This window comes from Sphaeramia orbicularis, chromosome 4 (assembly GCF_902148855.1).
Source record: "Sphaeramia orbicularis chromosome 4, fSphaOr1.1, whole genome shotgun sequence".
Lineage (NCBI taxonomy): Eukaryota > Metazoa > Chordata > Actinopteri > Kurtiformes > Apogonidae > Sphaeramia > Sphaeramia orbicularis.
In genome coordinates this window covers 46900335-46926736 of record NC_043960.1, presented here as the reverse complement: position 1 = coordinate 46926736, position 26402 = coordinate 46900335, and the positions used below count along the sequence as shown (strand labels likewise).

At 39.5% G+C, this 26402-nt stretch overlaps 1 protein-coding gene across 4 annotated transcripts in view; it reads left to right on the top strand.

Annotated features, from left to right (window-relative positions):
• abl2 (c-abl oncogene 2, non-receptor tyrosine kinase) overlaps positions 1–26402 on the top strand; it is a 41287-nt gene that overhangs the window by 3584 nt on the left and 11301 nt on the right. Inside the window, exons 1-2 of one of the 4 annotated variants that reach the window (XM_030132378.1) lie at positions 22937–23241; positions 23402–23563. In XM_030132378.1, the coding sequence (XP_029988238.1) occupies positions 23130–23241; positions 23402–23563 (274 nt within the window). In that variant the 5' untranslated portion in view covers positions 22937–23129. Of the gene's footprint in view, positions 1–22936; positions 23242–23398; positions 23564–26402 lie in introns of those variants that run through there. The other 3 variants (XM_030132377.1, XM_030132376.1, XM_030132375.1) reach the window with 3 other exon arrangements.

Below are 26402 nucleotides of genomic sequence, written 5' to 3'. Positions count from 1 at the left end.
TCGATAAATGATTGTATTGATTTGTCAGTATATGGATGAAGTAAGTTAATAGAACAAAATGTTATGATTAACCTTTTCATATTCATGTATTGATTATAATCATAATAAATGTCAAATTATTATTTATTTTTATCCACCTTAAAGGCGGATTGTTGATCCTAAGTGAAAGCTAAAGAAAATAAATGGATATTTGTGGTTTTAAATTATCCATTAAAGACACAACCAAAAGCAATATTAAAGATGCATCAAGATAAAACAACTTTAAAAATACAAGACAAAAATGGTGTTAAAGACTCAAGACAACGGCACACCTATAATGTACTGCTTATTTGGCCGTTGTTTTTATATTTTGATTCAGCTTAAATCAGAATGAAGGTCACTGTGACTGAAGTTCTTATTTATCAAGATCTAAACACAGAAGACAGTTATCTGTGTCATACAACTCTTCTTTATCATCAGAACATGACATTTACCAAACATTGGAGAAATTCAGAGGTAGAAGTATCAAAACATTTACAATCAGGTTTTGTTTTTCAGAGTAAGTTAAGTAAAAAAAAAAAAAAAGAAATACTGACAAAACTAACACAAAACTGACAAAAGTCAAAAGAAAAATAAATGCCACAAAATGATATTTAGCATGAGGCATACATTTCATCTGAATAAATGTCATATTTGTGTTAGCGTGCAGCCCTATCTATTAATATGATTTTTTTTTTTTTAATCCAAAGAACATTCTCAGAGACTCTCACCTAGGTTTTGATGATCCAAATGCTGAAGTAGTTTTATTAATCCAGTTTTATCACTGCTTTATTACAGACTAACACACGTTTTGGCAACGTGATGTCATGCAGAGTTAAGTAATGCTGTCATAGGATGTAATTGAAAGGTGCCGTACAAAGGAATGTGTGTTTGTCTACGCAAATCATGCCTTTATGTTGCTTCCTATCTGTCTTGTCACTATTACTAGTAATCGCATGTATACATTTACCAGTGGCTTCAGCGTTTCCTATAATGTTATGTGCATAGAAGCTGAATTTTTTTTTTTTTTTTTTTTTTATAGATTTGTGTCTTTGGTGGCCTTTCTTCAGTTCCCCCTCATGTCCTCACTAATGTGGTCTCTATTTCTCCATGTTGACCCCAGTAGACAGATTGTCCAGATACAAAACAAGGACAGACAGTGCTGATTCAGAGGAGCCGGTCAGACCGATGGCCATGTCTGAAAATATCGGTTGAAGGTGTAGAAGTGGTGAATCAGTGGCTGCGTTTTATTGATGATTTTACCCTTTAGCACTGTCAGGAGTTCAGAGATCCCTGTCTCTGCATTGGTTTCATCTGATACATGCACTGCAGAGGGTGAAGCGTCCTCTGATGTCTCTGCTCAAGAACTGGTCTTAACAATGGGATTTCCATCGTCAGGATTCACTTCATTTTATCATCCTTCGATTTAGTGTCATTTAAATAAAGGTCTGGGTGATATGGCTCACAGATACTATTATGATAGAAATAAGATGATTAGGATAATTATCACAGGAAGCATCAAGTCAGCATTTCTTTCAAGTTTCAAGGCTGATTTTTGGTCCTGAGTGAAAGTTGAGGAAGCCAGATAGTTAATTGTGGCCTTAAATTATTCATAAAGGACAAAATGAGATGTTACATGATGAAAATGATGTAAAAGACAACATGATAGGAGCGACATTTAAGATGAACAGGACATAAATAAAGCTGTAGCCCTTGGCTGTGATTTACTGATAACTTTACTGACTTTATTTATCCAAATTAATGGTGTGAAAGTTATTGTTGAGTTGGAGTTCTTATCCAACAATATGAAAACTTTTTTTTAAGTGTTTGAGCGGACAATGCAAGGGAAATAAACCCTAAAGACATAATGAAAATTTAGAACACAATAATGATATTTATCTCAATATAAAATTATACTTCCATAACTATTATATGTTTTATCATCCAGCCATTCTTCAACATCGTTCATATTTTGCTTTTCTTAAAGGTGACCTATATAGTGCTTGACAAAGCTGTACATTTACTTCTGAGGGATCCTTTCATATAATCAACAAAGACATGGGCTCTATTTTTACTCTAATCAGATCATAGAAATTGGGGCAGATGAAGGGATCAGAGTATTTTTTGTTTTGGCAGCATTACTGATGGTGAATGTAGACTGTTCTGTACCTAAAATGTAGCGCTGGTGAAGTTGCCCAGAGGAGAAAAGAGATGCCTCGATCCAGGATTCAAAGACCTAAGCTGATTTGCATCATGGGTAAATTAGATTAGAGGTAAATCCACTTTTCTGTGGAATCTTACGTGCTAAAACCCCAACAACGGCACATGGCAGTCACCACCACTATCTGTGCAAAATCCAGCTGTAGAAGCCTCAGGTGCTGTGGGAGGGATTTTAATAGGATTTAACTAGGAATATCCTGGAGGGAAGATGAGACGTTGAGCTCGTCAGGCAGTTCTTGTGACTGCTGTTTACCACTAGGAGGAGCCATGGCCACACCTCCTCAAGGTGAAACTTGCCCCACATTAGGGCAAAACTAATCACTGGCTCTGGTTTAAGTGGCTCAGAGGTGACAACAGATGTGTCTATGGGAGAATTAAATGTTTCTGTGTTGACGTATTCACACAGTAGATGTCTTTAGAGGAGAACATCTTTTTTTATCGAAACTGCATGTACCATTGTGCACTCTGTGATGATTATGTGTTAAATAATTGATGCCACTCTGTGCCTTCAACTTCTTCTCAACCCTGTTCTACTGCTTAATGCCAGTCTAAACCTGCAGCAGCCCCCCCGTTTGTCCCACTCTGTCCTTCTCAGTCTGAGCCTGTTTCATGTATGGACATACAGTCTTATAGGTCCTTATTCTAAAAGGAACTTAAGACTTCTAAAATGTAAAACATGCAGGAAAAAACAGAGGTGGTGGAATGATAGAGATGTGGTCAACCTCTGCATTGTTTCCTCTATTTAAACACTGGAATTCAGCTTTAATGTTAGCAATTATTTTCAAGTTGACCTAGAATGGATTTTAAAAGTCAGATGCAATAAGTTTAGTTTTTACAGGAAGAAGGTGAAATTGTGTAACTGTATTTTTTTCTGCTTCATTAGACACTAGATAACAGTTGAATTGAACATCATACTAACAGAAATGGATGAGTCTATGCCAACTCACAGTTTACACCATGGGTATTCAGGAAAAAATCTTATGTGAAAACTTGAACTCAAAATCTTATAGCTTTAGTCAAAATGCATTTTTAGATTTTTTTTATGCTTTGCCTTATTCATCATTTCATTTTGTGATCATCTGTACGTGTACTCTTAGCCTTGCTTATTTTTCACTAGATTGACTTGAAATTTAGAATAAGTGGGTTAGAGTTAATTTTTGGGAAGCCTTTCTTGATGTGATGTAGAAAAAGTTCTGTATTTTTAAACATATCTGGAGTGCTGAAACAATCTGTCAAAAATCTCGACAATTGTAGCTGTGAATTTTATTTTCTTTAAGTTATTATGTTTCCTCACTGTCGATGATTCCAGCTAAGAAGGCTAATATTCTCACTCAGCTCTGCTGATATCGATAGTTTGTAAAATGTCTTATTGGTGCTGATTAATAATCCAACCTATTTAGGCTTAAACAGCACCAGATTTGAGAAAAAAATAGAATAACCCAATGCACCACAGGTGTATTAAAATTGCAAAAGAAGCACTGCTCTTTCTAATTTTAGAAAACTAAGGAATAAATGGTAGACTTTTAAGAAGTCTAACACCATAAAGGCTGATTTCTTAATGCATTATTTAGTTTGTGCATTGCTGCTCCTGTACCATCTCCCATTCGCAGCCTTGAGCCTCTGCATCTGCTACCAGTCAGGTCGTCTGTACTCCTCAAACCACAGTCCTAGTTTTAAGTCTTTGGCCTGGTTCTGTGTAGCTTATATCATTAAAGAGTGAGGATTAATCAGGAGCCGCCAGTGATTGGCTGTGCAGATGGTTAAACTATCCCTTGCATCTGTCTGCTTAGAAGCACCAAATGTTTGAAACTTTGCGGAGAAGTCTAGCCAAATTTTTGTAGTGGCTTCTAGAGAAAGCACAGTTTTTGCTCTTGAACTGCGATGGTGCAGGGAGGGGAAAAAATTTGATATGGGACAGAAAGGCAACGGTCCCGGTGCCAAGCCCCGTTAGGCCATTGATTTACTTCCAGAATCAGGCCTTTGTCCCTGACATTATCACTGCTGCTTATCCTCAGGGCTGCAGGCTGCACACTTGGCTGGAAACACGCACTTGCACACTCCTCCTGTAGGCACTCACACACAACTGCGTACACATTCACACACTCACTCTCATCCTTTTCTTCTTTCCTTTTCAGTTAAGTTACATAGTTTGGTTCAGTTGTCTCTGGAGGATTATTCAACAAGCTTGTCTGCTCAATGGCATTCACCCAACAGCTGACCTGACCAGCCAGTCAAAAAAAAAGACCCTTAATCTGGAAGCCCTGTGGTGTTCTGTCTTCAGATATCCCATGTGATGCATGTGATTATCCTGACAAGAGACAGAAGCTCTTGATCTTACATGACTTTTAGTGATTTGCTCAAGTCTTCAGTTTCATTAAATTAATTTCAGTGCAGTAATGTGGTCGCACAGATGCACAAGAGTATACATTTAGTTATGCGTTTTGTATTACTGGGCTGGGCATGGGGATGCGTTTGAGTCAAACACATTTTGGTCATTTTCTGAATCAAGATATTGTCACAAGGTATTTATTTGCTTACAACTGGGGCTACCAAAATTATAATGATAAAAAATAATATTCATATCAGCCTGTCAACATGAACATTAAATCAGACTTTTTTTTGTGGTTTTAAGTTATTTATAAAAGATGCAACAAAATGAAAATGTTAAAGATAAAACAAGATGAATATAATGTAATGAAATGAAAAAGATATAAAGGCATAACTAGATGAAAGTAAAGTACCACAAGAGACATAGTAATATGCAGTTAATGTAAAAGACACAAGTGACATAAAGATGCAACAAGCTAAAAAAAAAATTTACAAGATGACACAGGACAAAAATTGTTTAAATTCATGAGGCAAAAAACAATATCAATGATGTAACAAGACAAAAACAAGGTTAACGGTGCAACAAGACACAGATGCTGTAAAGGGCACAGCAAGATGAAAACAATGTAAAAGACATAAAATGGAAGAAAAAACAGACAAGATGCCAAAAAACAAAAATGATGCAAAAAATGGAAACACACCTTTAGTCTTGGATATTGTAATTTACTTAATTTTGATTTAATAGTGATTAAAATGAAGATAAAGTTCTTATTCACCCAAGTACACTATAAAACTGTTATTTATGGTTTTAAACATTTCTTCATAGTAGGAAGATGACAAAAACTTGCCAAACATTTCAGAAATCTGGAACTAGAAGATTCAAACAAATGTATTGATTAAGGATTAGAAGTGGTTTAGAGAACACCATAAGCTCACTCAAACCCAAAACAAATGAAACAATAATGTTTATTACAATTTGTTCTGTTCAGGCCGAACAGGCCACCCAGCTCCTGGTGCAGACTATGGTTATCTAATGCCTTGACTACTGCAATGCTCTTCTAACAGGCCTCCCAGCTTGTGTTGTCAGACCGCTACAGATGGTCCAGAATGCAGCAGCGCGTCTGGTCTTCAATCAGCCTAAAAGGGCACGTCACCCCCTTACTCATTGAGTTACACTGTCTACCCATAGCTGCCCGCATCAAATTCAAATCTTTAATCCTAGCCTACAAAATTCTCAGTGGGTCTGCTCCTACCTACCTAGGTGCACTGATAAAAGCTTATGTTGCCCCACGACCACTCCGCTCATCTGGGGAACGTAGTCTGGTGGTCCCTGGACCTTGCACAAGACAATCCAGGCTCTTTTCATGGGTCGCTCCACGTTGGTGGAACGCCCTACCAAGTGCTACAAGAACAGAGGCATCCCTGCCTATCTTCAAGAAGCTCCTGAAGACCCAGCTCTTCTGAGAGCACCTCCTATCCTAACACTTTCAAACATTCCATCTTAAATATTCTAATGAGGTTTTTCCCAGGATTATCACAGATTCTTCCAGGATTATTTCTGGACCTGCTGTGGTGGTCCTGCCTCTTCCCTGCCCTCATCATCACCACTCACTTATCCTCAACTGCCTCCATGTGTCTCCCCCTACTCCCCCCTTCTCCCCCAGTCTCTATCTCTATCGCTCTCTCTTTTTCTCTTTCTTTACCTTCTCTCTTTAACCCCAACTGGTCAAGGCAGACAGCCATCCTCCAGGAGTCTGGGTCTGCTCGAGGTTTCTGCCTGTTAAAGGGAAGTTTTTCCTCGCCACTGTCACCAGTCACAAGTGTTTGCTCCTGGAGGATTCTGTTGGGTTTCTGTAAATTGGTTTAGAGTCTGCTTTTGACCAACTCTATATATAAAGTGTCATGAGATAACTTTTTTTTGTGATCTGGCATTATATAAATAAAATTTGATTGATTGAGTGATTTAATTGGTTTTCCCCTGTAAGTCGCTTTGGAGAAAAAGCATCTGCCAAATGCATAAACATAAACATAAACAATTTAAAATGATATTGCAATAAACAGCATTACTGTTTTATCGCCCAGCCCTAGTGTATTATATTAAAATCATATTTACAGTGGAGGTTTGTCTATGTAGAGCAGATGAACTGTGCAAGTACCAGATTGGATGTTGAGGCGTTGATATTGAATTTGGATGAACCAGTTGTGTTCAGCTTCTGGTAACTGGCACATTCGAGGTAAACCCAATCCTGGTTTAGGCTCCAGTCGGATGATTAAACTGAGTCATTGTAAAGCTGCTTAAATCTCCACCCTAGCACAGCTTAGCCACACTACACACAGATTAGCTGTTCAGACAACCTGATTGGACTTGGAGATCTCCTGTAAACCCTTGGCCAAAAGAAAAGCAGCAGAGCAGCTAGATGAGGATGGTGTCCTGATGTTTGGTTTGGTTTTTGAACTCACCTCATCCCTGTCTTGACTTGGGGTGGGCGAAGACAGCCATTTGCTGACCGGTGTTGTGTTGGACTGTCAGCTCTGCCTGGACAACAGCCATGGTCTTGTCATCAAGGGCATTTGGTGTGACTCTGTGGTTTCTGTAGAATATCCTCTGTCATGTGGGACTAAGTATGAATCAATTTAAAATGCATGTTAACAATCCTAAGGCGTGCCTTTTTTTTTTTTTTTTTTTTTTTTTTTTTAAACTAAGTAACCTCTGGAATGTGATCAAGAGGATGATAGATGATCATCAGCCATCAACAACTCCAAGCTGCTTGTGTTTTTTTGGTTATTGTTTTGTTTTTTGCGCCAGGAGTGGCATAAAACGCCCAACAACGATGTGAAAGACTGGTGGAGAGCATGCCAAGACACATGAAAGCTGTGTTTGGAAATCAGGATTATTCCAACAAATAGTGTTTGTTTTTTTTAAACTCTTGCTAAGTTCAGTTGTTATTGCTGTTACACAGAAATGAACATGTGCATATTTTCATTTTTGCAGTGTGAAAACAGCACTTTTTGTTACTTTGACCAGTTTCCAATTAAACAGCAATGGTAATTATCATTAAATAGTTTTATACCATCATGAATACCATTGTCATGATACTGTACATGATGTATTCTTGTCTTAAGGATTCATTTTGTTATGTTTTCTCATCTATTATAAAAGGTAGGTGAGCTATAATCAAACTTTTACAAGTTTTACTTTGCTTTCTGGAGGTTTAGGCTGTGTGTGATGGTTTTTGTGGTTGTCATCCGGCCTCACCGTTCTGCATTTTTCATAATATTGTGCCGACAGTATTACAGTTTTGTGAATTTCTAGATTAAGTAAACACTGGTAGCCATTTTCCTGTACATACAGCTGCAGTGTGTCCATTAATTACCAAGGTTGTAGTTAGTGATGTCCCAATCTGGATTTTTTTGGCATCCAATCTGATTTTTTTTTAGGATTAGTTTTGACAGTAATGATCCAGTACTGATTTTTTTACAGTGAAATTTTGATTTAAATTTGGAGTCATTATTTATAGGTTATTATTCTGTTATTTTACTTGAGATCACAATTTGGCTGAATGTGGAACCTGAACTAAAACAAGTATGACACCTTTGACTCGTAATAACTTTAGTATAATAATTGCACTTTCCAAATTCATACTGTGGGCCAAATTAGAACCTTTGGCAGGCCAGTTTTGGCTCGCGGACCATATGTTTGCCACTGCTGTAGTGTGTCTATGGACAAGTCTGTCCAGGTATTATATGGGGGTGTATTCTGTGCTGTTGGTGATTTCGGATAAGGGGGTTACTCACTGGTGGGTTGGGGCGGGTCAAATAATTCCACAAAAGCCTGGCAGGTTGAAAAAACTGGCTTGCACATCACTACCGGAACATAAAGTGAAACTTATAGACGCTTTACTAATTCCTCTAAGCCTCCCGCTGTTGTGCAGCTAATTTTCCTTTTCCCTACCTTCGGAAATTTTAATTTGTGGGGGCAGGACTTTTGTTTACCTCATCCCGGATCGGCCCGATCTTGTGACCCAATCCAATCCGACCTTCTAAAAAATGCCAGATCAGCAGTCAGTACCGATCTTTAGATTGGACTGGGACATCCCTAGTTGTAGTTTGTCTTATTGGAGTTTTATAATCAATCAAATACATTTTTACCCTCTAACATAACTAAAGTATCTCTGAATTAGACTGCACGGTGAGGTTCGGAAGTCCCAAACATGGACTTCATGGACTTATTGTAGTTCTTCGTCATTTCTTCAGCAAAATGACATGTAACACAATCTCTTCAGGGTAACAGATGCTAAAAAAAGTGGATTTAACAAACTCCTTAACCTACTGACCTCTGCTAGCAACATTAATGCCACAAACCTATAGATTGGTGCTTTGTTCACTGTAACATACCATAAGCAGACTGTAAACAAGCCATTTTAATGGAATATGGAATTTTGTACATCTTTAATGTAATTTTTTATCTTGGTACGTCTGACTTCTTTATCTTTCACTTGGGAAAAAATTTCAAGCTGTAAAGTCAAAATTGATAATTTGATTTGAATGATTCAGTTATATCAACTTGTATAAAAATTTGCTATGACCATTTTTTTTCAGTATGTCCCAGCTCTTGAGTGCAAAAAAATATTTTATTTGGAAAAGTCTTTTCAGTAGTTTCTAGAATAAACAAAAGTATAGGATTTACTCAAGACATAACCATAAAAACTAAAACTAGTAGTCTGTCTTTTTTTTTTTTTCAGATATACAGTATACATATCCTGAAATATAAGCATGCTATTGAAAACTAAGTGGCTGCAGCATTTCAGGACATATGTTCCCATGTGCAGACCATGGTTCGCTGAATGAAGAGTAGTCATCAAATGCCACTCATCCTCTCTGCTGTCACATAAAAGAGCACTCAGCTTTGTTTCCAGCTCACCTAGAGAGAAGCACTTAGAGCCTCTTATTAACCCATAACAGGCCCTGGGAGATCCAAATGATCCACCACCACACAGTCGTATGTCCACTCCCTTACCTGTGATCCATGTAGACACAGATAGAGAACAATCATATATGGTCCCATCAACGTCCTGTGTGCTCATGTGTAATATCTTACTCAGAAAAGTTTGCATCATCGGACTTAAAGGATGGGGTCTGGTTGAAGGAGTCTGCCAGTCTGGACATGAACCAGGTGCCAGCTCAACACTAGGATATACGTGTAAGCACTTAAAGTGTACATAGACTATTTCCACTGGTGATGAGTTCTTTCAACACTAAAATGAGATGAGAAAATCTAATTATTCAGCAGAAGTTTTGTTTTTATTTTTTTTAATAATCCCTTCACTTCACTGGGAAAACTCAGGATGCATATTGACAAATTGTTTTTTTCTTTGTTTAATGTGGCTTTTTTTGTTGGAATTGTTCTAAAGTTGCATGGAGATTTTATTTTTACTGTAAGTACAGATGTTGCTAATATTCATTATCAGTTCCATTGATCACTAATTGTAATTAATTAGAATGATATCCACAATCCCCTATTTCTTTTTTTTTTTTTTTTTACAATTTTTATTTATAAACATTTTAGTTTTATAAAACACGAACATAAAACTGAGGTCTTGGGATGACAATTATATCATCAAACATGCATACAACATCAACCATTTTTAATTAGTGCTGTCACCGTTTGTAAAGTCTGTCCATATTCTGCAGCACCTTTTTCCCAGGTCCTCCTTGTGCCGCAGGGTGAAAGTCATGCGTTCTATCAGTTAATGTTTTCTATGATAAAAATAAAAAGGCCCATTGTGGGTGGCTCCTTCTGTAGCCAACAGTTTGTTATGGCTTTTTTACCTGACATCAGCAGAATCTTTAGGAGGTAAATATCGTCTGAATTCAGTTCGTCTGGAAGCAACCAAGATACAGTACTGTAAACTCAATCCCCTATTTCAAACTGACCTCAGCAAACAGAAGTTAGGGTTGTAACAATGTCATGGTGTTATGATTAATCGTGATTATTAACATCACAGTTAATTCATCGTCAAGGCTGCCAAAAACCATCTCATTAAGTACAGTAGATTAAGAGTGGAACCAAAGACGCATCAATATGCACTTCCCACACGGAACAAAAGCAGCGTTACAGAAGCACTGCATTCAACAGTCCATAAGTGAAAATGACAAATAAAGAACAAGCTGATCATCTGTCTCAGGGCGCGGACGTATTTCTGAATTGTCTTGACCGTAAATATATTTTCAATGCAAGCTCACTTTCGTTTCCATAGAGTTTGCGTTCGCTACCGTTATCTATGCAGCTTCAGGCAACCATTGTGCAACCCATTCACAACAATCTGGTTGCATTGCTTTGGTAGCGTAAGGCCATTCTTCTCTAGCAGTTCAGAATGTCATACAAGGTTCGGGAGGGTTAACTTGTGAATTGATGCAGTAAACACACTGATCACAAGGCAAACTGCATAAAATACTCTGATACGCCTATAGTGTGGAACGGGTTCTGGGAAGGGGCGAGAGGGGACAATGGTCCCTGAAGCAAATGTCCTGCCCCCTCAAAGGAAAGTTAGCGAAGTTTCCTGAGGTAGGGAAGAGGTAAATGAGCTTCACAACAGCAGGAGATGTAGAGGAATTAGCAACGTGTGTTCAGTTTCACTTTTCAAAGAGACATTGTGAGGTACGCATGGCACGACTAATAGTGACTGATCTGCAGATCTGAGAGAGTGCAAAGTAGTGTACGGCTGGAGAAGGTCGAACAGATACTGTGGAGCAAGTCCATTGAGGCATTTAAAAATAAATAAAAGAATTTAAAGTCAATTTGGAAACAAATTGGGAGCCAGTGAAGTGATGCTAAAATTGGACTGATATGGTCCCTTTTTTTGACTCCAGTTAAAAGTCGGGCAGGAGCACTTTGAACCAGCTGCAGTTGCGGAAGTGACGTCTGGCTAAGCCCAACATAAAGTGCACTGCAGTAATGTATACGAGTTGTGATAAAAGCATGGATTAAAATCTCAAACTAATGCCGAGAGAGAAATGATTTCACTTTGGCCAGCTGTCTCAGTTGAAAACAGCTGGACTTTGCCTTTGATTTAGTCTGAGCATCAAATTTAAGATCTTTGTCCAGCCTTACACCCAGGTTTGTTGCTGACTGTGTCAGACATTGATGTAAAAGGTTCAGATTAGGGTTGAACGATTAATTGCATTTGCGATGATATCGCGATATGATAAAATGAGATTTTCTAACCGCAAAGGCTGCGATTTGCCTGGTCACGGGACTTGCGAGCTAGCAGAGCAGGCAGGGCTGCACTTTAACCTGTTGCCTCAGGCTTGACAGAAGCTGACGCTGCAGAAAGTTTTGTACCAAAGAGGGGCAGCACGTCAGTTGTGTGGATTTATTTTGGCCATAAAAAATGCTGCACAATGTCAGGTATCGTGCAGAACTTGCCTTACTACTGTTGGTACCTCACGAGGTAACTCTACGAACCTTTATCAACCCATAAAAACATACCACAAAGCCATGTTTGATAGTTGCATGGCTAAAACACCAGCGACAAGTATTACTACTTATGAACATAATTCGAAACGGCACGCAGAAATAACTCAGGCAGTAACGGAGTTCATAGTGAAAGATGTGATGCCTATTAGTACAGTGACCAAACCTGGGTTCACGGCTTTGATAAGCCATACAGAATGAACTCATGCATACATTTTAGCCAGTTTGCCATACCTGAGCTATATTAAAAAAATGCAGACAGAGAGTTGCACGTTTCCTGCACTTTAGTATGTGTAATGTTACTGGAGATCAGTAAGCTTTATTTTTTATATATTTACCTCTACCAAGGAGGTTATGTTTTTATCGGGGTTTGTCTGTCTGTTAGCAAGATAACTCAAAAAGTTATGGACGGATTTGGGGGGGTGGGATGGGGGGCTGATCTGCCTTGGTGGAGGTATGCGCTCTCCGAGTGCTTTTCTGTTTCATTTATTTATAGACTGTCTAGTTAGGTTCAGTGTTTAAGAAGTGCACTCCACATGTTTACATATCATGTTTCATGAAACATGAAAAGTTGGACATGTTGAAATGGTAAAGCCACAGATTTGTTTGCATTATTGTTCTAATCTGCACTTTATTTTGTGTGATTTATTGCTGACTTACATACTTATGTTTACACCACACTTGTTTAGCAGAATTTTAAGTTGTTGTGGTGAGCACTTACAAGACTGCAAGTCAAAGTATTTAATAAGTGTACAACTGTAATTGAATAAGATAAACTATCTTTCATATTAATTCATGCTTCATTTGCATTTATCTTAACATAAGCCTAGCCTATAAGAAAGAACAATTTGTGTATAATAAATGTGATATTGTTTATTATAATACAGATTGATTTATTGCTGGTGTTTGTTGAAAAATACATGAGAAGAGGACATTGAAAAAATAATCACATTAAATCGCAATTGCAATATTGAGGAAACAAATCGCAATTAGATTATTTTCCAAAATAGTTCAGCCCTACCCTGGATCAACATCGATTTTGGAGGTATCAAACGGCCCAAACAACATGACCTTATTGATCAGGTAGGGCTGGGCGATAAAACGATAACAATATATATCTCGATATAACTTTTCCTCGAAAGAAATACGATCAATACAATTTTGATAGAATTCATTCGTGCATGTTTTGACAGACGTGAGAACAGCCCATCATTATTAAGTAGTGCCGCACCAAACCAATCATGCTCGAGCCATGGCAAGTTAGGTTGACGCACTCAGCACAGGCATAAGAGCAGCTGCAGCACACACGGTAATGTTTGGGCTACAGCAGTAGGTAGTGAGTGTTCCCTCGGGAGAAAATATGACCAAGAAGTCGGGCGACCAGGTTACTGAAAAGTAGGGTACCAACTGTTTTGGTTCCAGCGTACAGCAGAGGCATTAAAGTCGGGAGTTGGACAGTGAAAGCACATTATTTCACTTTCACTTTACGCAAGTTATGGCACGGAGGTATGCATGCCTCGACAGACAAACGGGGGGTGAGAGCGGAAGGAGGGACTTCTCCATAAGTACCACATATGTATTTCTTTCTCTCTGTGTGACATGCACTGTGGGAAGTGGAGCTCCACGCAGTAGCAGCAACAACAAACATGCCAACCAAGTGAAATCGGGTGCATGGAACTCTGCACAGTGCATGACGCAACAAATTTCCGAAAATGCCCAAGTGACACACCAGCTCTGTTTGTAAACACATGGATTGTTTATGGTGGAGTACACTTCAAAATTGTTCACCTTCTAGGCTTGCGCTAGCCTATCACCACATTGCCATTGGCGATGCATTTTCCTTGTTGGCGAAGTTGTTTTCAAACCGTGTAGCCACAGTGGCGAAGATATTTTTAGTAAAATCAACCAGCTTACATCTCTGATCGAAAATGTCTGAGCAGTAACCAAGGAAAATAACAAATGCGGTCTCCACTACTGAAGAGCGCTGCCTAGAGTGATCGAACTCACCCAAACGTTTCCGATTGTTTTTACAAATTCACACTGCACACGTCACTTGTGGGAAGTTACCGCTCATTCATTTCATCATGTACAACATCTATTGAAAGCACGGAGTGGTGCAGACCGCCACGAGCAGAGGTGAAAACGAAACTTATGGCTCATTTCTCTTTTCTCTACCTGCTGAAGCTAAGCTTTTAAACCTTACTAGCGAAAACGCAATATTAGTATCACATTAGTGTTGCCTCTGTTGTCTCCATGTTTGTTATTACTGACTTCCTTCTTCTTCTTCTCATAAAACTTTCCTCTTCTTCGTGGTATTTGTCCAGTATGGTTAATTCAGAGTAGGGTCCCCTGGTGGATTAATTGAGAAACGCTCATTCCAACACATTAAATGTCAGTAGCAGCACTTTGTTCTAGTCAGACTAATGACAACGACAATAAAGCACATTTACAAAAGGAACTAAGAACTGGAATGGGATTATTAAGTACTAGTATTGGTACTCGGTATCGGCAAGTACTCAATAAATAGTCAAATAGTTGAAAAGAAGTCAATTATCTGATATCTAAGTTTAAATTAGTAATCAGTCCATGTACATTCTAGTCTGGGCAGGAGTACTTTCTAGTCTAAATAAAATAATTTCAAGAGTCCATATCTGTCCATATTTAATTACCAAATGACTTTATGATAAGTCATGGCTCACTGGTAAATTTATTTTATATTGAATCTCATCAACATCAGTGGTTGGAATAATTGTATTTTTAAGTCTATCATTTATTGTTTTGTTATTCATTAGATTAGAAATAAAAATAGTTTAGATGAAAATGTTGACTTAAGTTAATTTGTTATGATTTTTTTTTTTATTTATTGAACATATTTTTAAGATCAAAATGCACCAGAATGCAGGAGAAAGACTTCATTTTTTCCCCAAATTTCCTGGGGGAGCTATGCTTGTCGCCGCAATCCTCTATGCGCCCCGCTGCAGGGACCCAGACTGGCTGTGGCTTTTTGTGGCTACACTCATTTCTACAAAGGTAGCCACAGTGGCTGTGTCTTTTATTTTCCTAGCGCAAGCACAGACCTTGAGGGAAGAGATTCAGGTGTGAAATCATGGAAACTTAGGCTATGACTGGGGTTTTACAGATTTGATGAAAAATTGGTGACAGAAGTCATACCCAGCTTTAAGTTCTGCAATACACTGTAGTAGGTGTTTCACTGAGTACATTTTTTCTTTCTTCAGGGGTAAATAAATTTGATTGTCGTTGGCATAAAAGTGAAATGCAATGCCATGTTTACGTAGGATTGATCCTAGACGAAGTAAGTAGAGAGAAAAGAGAAGAGGGCTAAGTATGGAGCCTTGAGGCACTCCGCATATGAGAGGAGTCGCATCAGACTCAATAGGTCCAGAATAGACATTGACTGTCAAACTGCAGAATCAATGCTGACCAAAAGTCTTGGGTTAAAGGATGGAGACTCCTGTTTAGTTTGACCAGATCTCCACACTTGGTTTTAGCACTGTTAAAACTGTACCAGTGATGGAGAAATCTGTCATTTTGGAATTGTGGAAAAGCTCTCATTTGTGTTTGAGTGGCACTAAGCCAAGTATGCAAATGCAGCCTTTGCAAAGATAGTTGCAGATTACTTGTTTTTAGTATATTTCCCATGTAAGAGTTTATTTCATTGGTCATGTTTGAGTGAAGTTGCTCTTCTAAAAACACAGAGAAGCCATCAGGATGCAGAGCCAATATAGATCCTACATACTGTATGTTGGTCAATTTAGTCGCTAACATGGCTAGGAAGCCTGATTCTCATATGGAACAATAAATGCTAATAAATGATCCTTGGTACATGGGGTTAATCGTATGACTGACAACACCAAGGGATTTGGGGTATTTAAGATGGTATGGATTTTTTAGAAGTCTGAAGGAGACCAATTTTGCTCAAAATGCTACAACTGAAATAATGTATATAAATATAAATAACGTGCTGCGCACTTTTAATACCCCTCAGCCAAATATAGTGTAACATTCTGTTGAAAGTTCCTGCCCTATAATTTACATTAGATTGTCTTTGTGTAAATTATGTGCAGATGTCTCAATGTATTCTTCAGATAATGTGATTACGTCATTGAAAGGACATGTCACCATTTGACCTTGAAAAAGTAGGTCAAGATGACCTATTTTCAGTAGGCTTCTGCTCCATGCCAAGATGCATCCATAGTATAAAATTGGTGCAGATATGTCAATACATTCTTCAGATAATGCGATGACGTTGTTGAATGAACAGACAGACAACAAAACGATTACAATACCCCTTCAGCAGGGCTGTACAGTGCGACAATTTCCGTCACATTTGCTACTAAAAATAATTCTGTGCGAAGAGATATACGCATCCACTAGCACAAGTGCGAAGGAATTGCGCTGGTATCATGTCTAAAATTGTGGGAAAACTAGGCTATATTCCTTTCTCTTGTCTTATTCATTAGTTATTGGAACAATGCTTCATTTGAGTTGTAATTCTAAGTGTGTACTGTCCTTCTCAATCCAAATACAAAAGAACTACATTTCTGGGTAAAGGTTCCTGCCCTCTCTGATGTGTGCCAGGGAACCGCAGCATTTGTATAATTTTTTACATAACTAAGAACAAGAAGAAGCCTCAAGCAAAATGAAGAGGTATTTTTCTGTAGTTTCTACCTCAGTATGTCATGACAACGATGTCAATGTATATGGGGGGGGGGGGGGGGGCAGTCCATACGAAATGCCACTTGCGCTAGAGTAAAAACGAACTGAAACTTAACACACTTCGTCTGACTCCTGACTTCTGTGTCTATTATACAGCGAATCATACACAAAATTTTCACAACTTCTAGCCTGTATCCACTGGGCCCCCTTCCACTGCTGTATGACCCCCACAAATGCTTGACTTATGAATTTGTTGTGTTCACCCCCACCCCCCCATCGGCGCTCATGTTTAAATTAATCCAAATAAAGCTTTTAAGAATCAATTTAATTGTTGTTCAACATTGTTAGAATTTCTGATCAGTATCAAATTACTTTAGCCAATAAACACGTCAACTAGCTGTCCAACTGTGTGTGCTACTAAATTTTTCTTTGTGCTACTAAAATTTTTAACTTGCTAGCACCAGTGTTATCACCTAAAAAAGTGAGCATATAGCCTTGCCCTTCAGCCTCAAGTTGGCCGAGGGGTAAAAACCCAAACATGAGAGCAATACTGGTGCGCACATTTATGTCCTTTTTTCTGACTTTGCTTACCAGCACCAGAAAGAATACTTACAATAGGGATGTGAATGTCTTTGTTCTTCATTCTTTGTTGGTGGAATATTTGCACATGGGGAGGCGAATACTGGCAGTACAATAACTAAATCCTCACCAAAGAAAACAAGCCTGTCTTATGGCACCATCCAGATCTTCTAAAAATCTTCCTTTTTCAGTTTGATTACTTCTAAGCTCCAGCTTCAAAACTGAATCTGATACTTCATGAGCAGGGATGTTTTTTTTCTACAGTCCAAATCTTTGTCAAAACTTGTCATGTGCAATGTGTAGTTGCATTTTGGGGATTGTTGTTTAATGTGAAGGGGACACATGGATTGGAGAAGGATATAACTATATAACTCAAACACACAACTTCCAATGAGTCAAACTAGAAGATAAAGAGATTTGTGTGCACAGTTTAATCTAGTGACTCCAAAACCATTTCACACAAACACACAGATTTCTGCTGATTTCCTTATGAACTATATTAAAACCATACTTAAGTATAATCTTAGCCTCCTATTCAGTATTTAGCCTTTGGCTGGAGTTCTCTTGTTTTCAGATGTCTGTGACTTTAACTATTCTTCGGGCTTTTTCTTATTTTGGCTTAGGTAATGTCTTGTTTATGTGGGTCTCATCTGAAGCATTGTCTCAGCTTTTTGTAATGGCTTCCTGCAGGCAGCCAGCCATTTATCTCCACACCACCACCATCACTATGTGCTCTGTTCAGTTATTTCTGGATGTTATGCTGCTATGTTTTGTTCTCCTGCAGCTAAAAATACAGCCTTACCTCGCTGGTTGTGGGCTTCAGATATGATGTGTATTGTTTTTGATTATCGCCGTGTAAGTGACATTATTGTTTGAATACGTGGTAAATATGCACATACGGACACGAACACCCGAACAGCAGCTGTAGGGGAAAAGGGCCCCAGGGACACACTGTGAGAGAGTGTCACAGTTGTGTGTTGTATGTGTGTGTAGATGTTGTGCATGTGTCTTCGGGCCAGGGTCACCTCTGTCCCAGCTGTCTTAGAGGGTGCAGGCTTGGCATGCCCGTCACACTTGCAAATGCTGTCCCCGTTTACCTCAACACAAAGCCATAGTTTCTCCAGGATGCACATGTGCAGCACTTCACAGCACACACTTACTGAGGCACTCTGGCGGGCACACGACAAACCCCATGCACAACAACTGCCTCCTCAATCACACGTCTCCACACACGAGGGCTGAGCTTGGCCAAGAGAGCTGCATTCTGTTTGTGTAGTTTAACAAGGATTTAAAGGTTCAGTTTGTAGGATTTAGGAACATAGAGGAGGATCTAATTGCAGAAATTGTGTTTTCATTACTACTGCCTTTTCTCAGCTTTAGGGGGTTGTGGACCCTTTTTCACTGAGTCACCAACTGATAGAGAAAGGTCCACAAAAAATCTGTGTGAATTGTTTTTCCTATTTCAATTGGAAATACACAGTATACTTTACCTAAGTCTTTCGATTTTATGCTTCTACAGTAATGCATTTCAGAAAGGGATGTTTTTAGGTGAAACAGTGGTGCAGTGGATAGCACTGTTGCCTCACAGCAAGAAGTTCCTGGGTTCAATTCCATCACATGAATTGGTGACAGTTCCAGGGTGTGCCCTGCCTTTACCCATAGGTAGCTGAGATAGGCTCCAGCACCCCTGCAACCCTCTTGGTGATGAAGCCGTTCTGAAAATGAGTGTCGGATGTTTTTACTGCAGTAATTTTGACATCAGCTGTTACGTACTTATTTTTTAGATAGACCTAAAATAACAAAATATATATCTTGGCTATGCCATACTATAGTGGAGTTTGTGCGTGGTTGTGGAGTGGAGAGGCCCCCTGCAGTAACATTTTACAATAAAAAATATCAAATTTAGCATAATTTTGGTAGCCTGGCCAGCCATCCGTCTTTCTCAATTTGAAATCCATCTGGAATCGTGGGACTTGAATCCAAATATGAAAGTGGGACTAACAGGCGCCGAGTAAACCAATCACAGATAAGACGGATATGACGTAATTATGCAACAAGCAGATCCCTAATGGCAACAAACCTCAGCATGTTTCCATCATGGTGTGTGGAGGTGGTGGTTGAATAGAAACTTCGGTGAATGATAACTGATGCTTTTGTCAGAAACTTGAGAGTATTGTGTGTAATCTCTAATTCAAGCCTTATTTTTGAATCAAGTAAACAACTGACAACAGTTGTAAAAAAATGTGTGGACTGGGAACTGACTTTGACTTGCGACAAAAAAAGTTGGTTCATGTGATGCATTGTGAAACACCCGCCCCCCTAGACTTGTGATTGGTTGGTATTAGGGATGCAAATTATCGATTAATTCATTAATCGTTAGTTGGTTGCCCGTATCGATCGATTAATGATTAATTGATAAGCGGCAATTTTCCTGAGAACCTGAATTTCTTTTTCAATACAATACTATAAGAATAAAATAAGATATTATAAGAATAAAGGCTAAATATTGTTTATACACTCCATGATAAAACTGTGTCATATTCCTTAATGATTGATTTATTGAACCATTGGATACAGTCAGTGTTTCCTGTGGAATTCATCTGTTGATGTGGCGGTGTGTAATGTGGGGGGTGTACGTGCGTGCCTTTCGGTGGTGTGTGTGTGCACGCGCGTGCGTGTCGTCAGGGGGGGGCGTGGTACTCGCACACGTGCAGTACGGCCAGGGGATGCTGGCGTGTTGGTTGGTAACCGCGCGTGTGCGTGCATCACTTTCCATCCTACTTCTAATACTATGGGGGTATGGTGCTGTCCGTGCCCCAGCAGAAGTGAAAGTGAAACTTTTCACTGACTGTTGACTATACCACCCTCCAGGGAAAACAGACGGGTCAGTCTGTGTTTGGCTCCACCACGTCCATAAAGACATTCTAACTCATCAACACCATGATCCACTTGGATGACCGGATATCCCATCTGTGGCGTCGCAGCACGGACAAACCGGCAGCCTTTGGACAGGTGTGGACGAGCGGAAAGGGCAATTAACTGACAATAATTTAATCGAGCAAATTCTTATCGACAATTAATCGTTACTCGATTAATTGTTTACATCCCTAGTTGGTATTGAATAGATAGTGCATATTTCACAGCAACTGGCCCAATTCCAGGCTGTTTCTCAGTATTAAATTTGAGGTGGGCGGTATATATCGCCTACGATAATATCGTAAATGTTGATTTGACAATGCGCAATTTTACATTATCGAGTATTCATACTGTCTTGAAAAGAAAAGCGAACGGTGCATAGACGGTAAAGGTGAGGTGCATGAAAGTCCTCATCGGTCAAATGCGTGCCTCAGAAGCCAATCAGCGGACAGGATTCAGTCTCGTGGTGACTCGGCGGCACCCAGAACACAACATTGTCTCACATGGAGGAACTATGCAGGAGTCTTCCATCTCAGCGGATGATTTCATAGCAAGACGTTTCACTTTCGTTTCACACCAGCATTAGTTATGTTAGTTATGGACCACACACTCACGTACATAACTACTGCCCCTACCCCACGTACATACATAAAAGAAAGAAATTCACATTTTGACGAATATCGTCAGATTATCGGGATCGGGCATTTTCAAAAATAATCTAGATTTTTTTTTTTTTTTTTGCCATTATCGCCCACCCATATATTGAATACACTGACAAAACTGGATGGCTGGCCAGGCTATTATTTTGGACAATTTTTCTTAGCATACATATATAGGGAATTTTGGAAAAGCATTCAAAACTTGCTAAACTGTACAGTACTGTAAGCCGAGAATTAGACAGAGTTAGTTGTTTCATAACATAATTATGAATATTATATTCCATTTATTCAATTAGATCTTCCTAAATCCACCTAAATCCTACATACTGGACCTTTAAAAGTGATTCAAGTAACACGATCAATGAATGAAATTGGATCATAGTATTAAATCTGTCGCATGTAATTAGACTATTTGTTTGGAGACATGAAGTAGACCTAGTTTCTATGTGATTCCTCAAATCAAGGCCTTTGACAAATGTGTATGGCATAATATCATTATTTCATGAAAACATTCCTGCGAAGAGGGATGTGATATGAAGATATGTGAGAAGAGCAGCAGACAGTTGGCTCAGCAGTTGTACACATGCAACACACACACAGAGGAAAGTGATGGTCAAGACCTCTCCTCCGAGGGGGAACAACAGCAGCCATCTGCTGTCGGTCCAGGCCTCACACACTCGCACACTAACACACACGCACACATTTCATATTCAGCTCAACTTTCCTCCATACTATATCCTCTACCCTACCCCCTCATCTTTTGTATACACATGCCCCCACCCCTTTTTACACCACATGCCTTTCTGTGCTCCCTTGCTGCCACGTTTTGTCATCCATTTACAGTTCTTTAAGCCACAATGAACATCAGTCTCCAGATGGACCTTGGAAATCCTGACTGCCCTAGACCACATCAAACCCATTAGACATTTCTCAGCTGGAAGCTGATGATCACAGGTTTAGGAGGTTTCATTCAGTGACAGCGAAGGTAAAGACTTTGTCTGTGGGTCTATGTCTCACTCGAAGTGTTTTTGTGCAGCATTTGTACTTCCACATTGAAGGAAATGGTTTAGAGAGATAGTCTGAACTTTCTTTTTTTGTCAGAAGAATGTATACTCACGCTGTTCAGTTTCCATCATCTGAATCTCAAACTCCATGAAGCTTTAGACACACGGGACTAAAAAAAAGCTGTTTCTGTGGATACTGGGACTATCTGACCAGACAGAGGGATGTACTGGGAACTGTGGCTGAGCCAGATCACGGCTAGTGCTGCACTACAGTGCATGCTGGTCCAGAATAAAGGTGGGCATGTGTGTGGTGTGTGCATGTGGAATCAGTGTGGACTCTACTTTATTGAGCTTATCTTCATCTTATTTCATTGTAGGGTTCAATTTGTTGAAAAACTTCTCTGCTTTTATGTGCCACATGTTTGGTATGGTTGGCTGATGAAAGATCTCAAAACAGGATTGGGATTAAAGTAACGTGGTAATGACATTAATGTGGTAATTATGTTAATGACACAGTTTTCACTGAAATCCTTTAGTAGTTTAGATCAGCCTAAAATCTAAAGGAAGTTACTAGTCTAGACAGAAACTTTTCTATGTAAATCAAGTCTGAGCTTGATCAAGAAATTATAAACCAAATCAGATCTGTGTGTGATCATCCAAACATTTACTACCATTGTTCCACAGGCAGTTGGTTTTGTTAAAACTGTCTATAGTCAGAGAAGGCATAAGGGGAAAAGTTTCAGGAGAAGGTGTAACTTACAATGATTCTACTAATACATAAAAAATAATTTTATCATTACTGGAACTATGATACCATTTTGTTTTATTATGAGCCAAGAAGAAGCCATCCATGTAGCCTTAATGTTCTCATGTTGCTTGTACTTGTGTATCCTGTGCCTCTATTTCACCACCTCCACTCCCACTTGCTCAGCAGCTGTTCAGACATGCACTGACTTTGGCAGCAGCTGTTCAGTGCAGTACGTGTTACCTACGTATTTATTAGTTCGTCATACATCAAGCTGTGTGTATTTGTGAGTGTGTCTTCTGTAGCTACACCAGTCACTGTATCCTCTGTGCAGGTAGTTAAGCTTTCATTGTAACTGTGTCTGACTCATAGCTCCTCCCCTCCGGCACTCCTGCTCTACATATATACGACCATACTAAAACACTCCCACCTTATAGCTTACCTGGACACAACTGCTCTGTGTAACCAATGATAAGAGATTTCTTCAAAGATTGAACTGGTTTTAAGTGATGCTTTTGAGGTGCCTACAGGCAAGCAGCAGTTTTGATGAGGAGTGGGCTGCTCTGAGTGGCTGTCATCTCCACACGGGGTTCAGACAGAACAATGGGGCTGGACAGACAGGTAGACCACCTGTGGACTCATACTGTTAGACCCTAGTGGATGTAGGCAGCCTAATGTGAACATTCCACTGTGATTGAGATTTGTTAACTAATGAGTGTGATTGACTTGTATTTTGTCTTCTTTCTCTGTGACCTTTCTGTCGTCTCCTTCTCTCTAGAAGCTCTCCACCGGCCGTTTGGCCTGGACTCAGCAGCGTTGACAGAGGCGGTTCGCTGGAGCTCAAAGGAGAATCTACTGGGAGCGGCTGAGAGCGACCCCAACCTCTTTGTTGCACTTTATGACTTTGTTGCCAGCGGAGACAACACACTCAGCATCACTAAAGGCAAGCAACAGCATGTCCACAGTGGATCCAGTCATTTCATTCTTCTTTAAAGCTTCAACAATCAAAAGTTTTTTAGCATCACTGAGTAAAAGTTACATGATAATGATAATGATAATAATGTAATTCAACTTGTGTCACAGAAAACAAGACATCTATACATCCACTTTGACTGTTAACAAGCTGTAGAAAATCTACTCCTTGACACAAGAAGTTAGCACTTCATTTGTGTTTTTTTTGGGAGGTGGGGGGTAAAATATATGACTGAATGGTGTAATGACCTATTGCTGTTAAGATTCTGTCAGGTTTCTTTTGCTTATTACAGAAGATGAAAGCTCTTTTAACACTGACATTTTGGCATCACTTTTCCATGATGGTAGGAAACACAAAGTTGTCTATGTTTCTGTTCAGTGTTGTGATTTAGACCAACTGCAAAGAGCTGCACTAAAAAGGTATTTTTAAATTCTGACATTTTTAACCCTGATTTCTGGCTCCCTGGGCTTTAGATTAAAAAAAATATCAGAATTATTACCTTGCCCTTGCTTTTGGCAGCCATACTTTTTGAATGAGCAGAAGTCATGTCTTGCATATGCTTTTAACCTGTGACTTGTCTCAAGGTCACAAATGTTTGTATGACCTGAAACTGTTTTAGTATGTTAGTTGGTGAACTGTGACTGGAAAGGCTGGTCCTTGAGTTGCCTGTGTATCATCACTAAAGATTGCTGCTTGGTAACAGGACAAAACTCATGTATTATTTTCCATTTCATTGATCATGTTTGACCACACCTAAGGAGGACTGTTGACACTGGTTGCAACATCGGAGTTCCTTCCCTTATACCAAATCATCACTGATACTCTGTGATACCTGTGTCTCAAAAAGCTTTTGGAATGTGGTGTGACATCAGCATTGAATCAGTATTTGACACATAGCCTAAAGCAGTTTCCCTCTTTATGTGATTTACTCCACACTGTGACACTGTTCTAGACAGTAGATACTTTTATACTTATCCTCTGGTGGTGAGATTGATAATTATTGGCCTTGTAACAGACTTAAGTTTTGTCTTGGGTTTGGATAATTTTATTTCACAAAATTAGAGGCTATGTAGTAATTTTTGTTTTGTTGGATCTTTTGTGATTTTAATCCTGTTGCATCTTTAACATCATTTTCACCTTTTGTTGTTTTATGTCTTTTTCAGTAATTGAAAAACCCAAATCCATCCATCTGGATGATTTGATATTTATCATAAAATTTAATACGAAGTTTTCACCCTCACCTCTGTGCCTATATCTCTCAGCTATTGTTTTCATTGTGATGCAAGTCTTTCCCTCCTCCTCATTTCTACACATCCTCTCCCTCATTCTCTCAACCAGCAGCCGTTAACCGGTCACCCCCCACTCCCCCCTGAGTAATGAGCTTAAAATAACCTCATAATATCATCCAGACCTACAGCCAGGCTTGTAACCGGTGTAAAGTATTAAACGTGGCACTGTGTTAATTATCCATCATTTTAAGACTCCCATAGCAGCTGCATCAGATTGAAATGATGTTTAGACCCTGACTCATCGAGTAAACTGGAGATTCCTGCCCGCATTTGAGCACATGTGCATTCACAGGCTTCAGTTCACCCTTTTCCTATCGGCCCTAACAGTCCAACATGCATCTGGCACCATGCTAATGTTGACTATGTACACCTGTATTAATAACAGGTGGATGAGAGCAACGGGCAGGGGATCATCATGGGGGGGGCTTACTTGGCTCCCATGTCTGGGGCTAATTGTCTCTCCTGTAGGCCATGCCAGGCCACACCACGCCAGAGCGCCACACATTCAGAGCACACAGGGGCCAAAGTGTGGAGCATGGAGGCAGTCAATGTTTCCACTCCCACAAAAATATCAAGACAGACACAGAGGAGTCTGGAGGATTGGTGGGCTGGGTTTAGGATAACTTTCCATCTAATGTCGTTTTGTAGATTACTAGGTTTGTACATTTCGCATAGTTCATGTTCATGCAGCATATGTGTCTTACTGTGCAGACTGAGGACTTCAGGATTGTTTTCCACCCTCCATGATTAGATTCAAGTACAGCACCTAAGTGTTTCTTCACTACACCAAATGCAAATAAGGAAAAAGTACTCTTACCTTATGTACTTGTGCTAAATTGCAGTTCAGATCCTTTCACAACTGAAACTGTTACTTTTTGATGAATATTTTTTAATGATGCACAAAAATAGGGACATACCAGTTGTGGAGCTGGTGCGAACACTGATGTTTAAAGTAACAGGTTGACCAACAGCCAGCACAGATACTGACATTATTTGAGTTATTTATTTTACCTTTTGTGCCAAAGAAGCAAATACATCTTTATTATCCAAAATAATTCAAGTGTTTTAAAGCCCTCATCACCCTTTGCATGAGTAAAAATTCAGTCATATAAATTTCTGAACCAATATAACAAATAAACATTGGCTAGTGAAATGATGAAAATCTACACATGTATGTTTTTAATCGGTAATGTAATGAGTCCAATATTATGTGAAAACGAGTTTTTAGTCAAATAACCCAGCTCTTCTCCAGCCATCCATGTCTATACCCCTTCCATCCACATCCACCCTCCAGCCCTCTGCATCCATCCCTTAGTATCCACCCTCCAGCCCTCCGCGTCCACCCTTCACTTTCCACCCATTGGCATCCACCCTTCACCTTCCAGCCCTCTGCGTCCACCTTCCACCCTCCAGTCCTCAGTGTCCACCCCTCAGCCCTTGATCCTCCACCCTCTAGCCCCCTGTGTGACAGTGGTTTGTTGTACTGATGGGTCCCTCCCTCCTCCAGCCTTTAGTCAGCT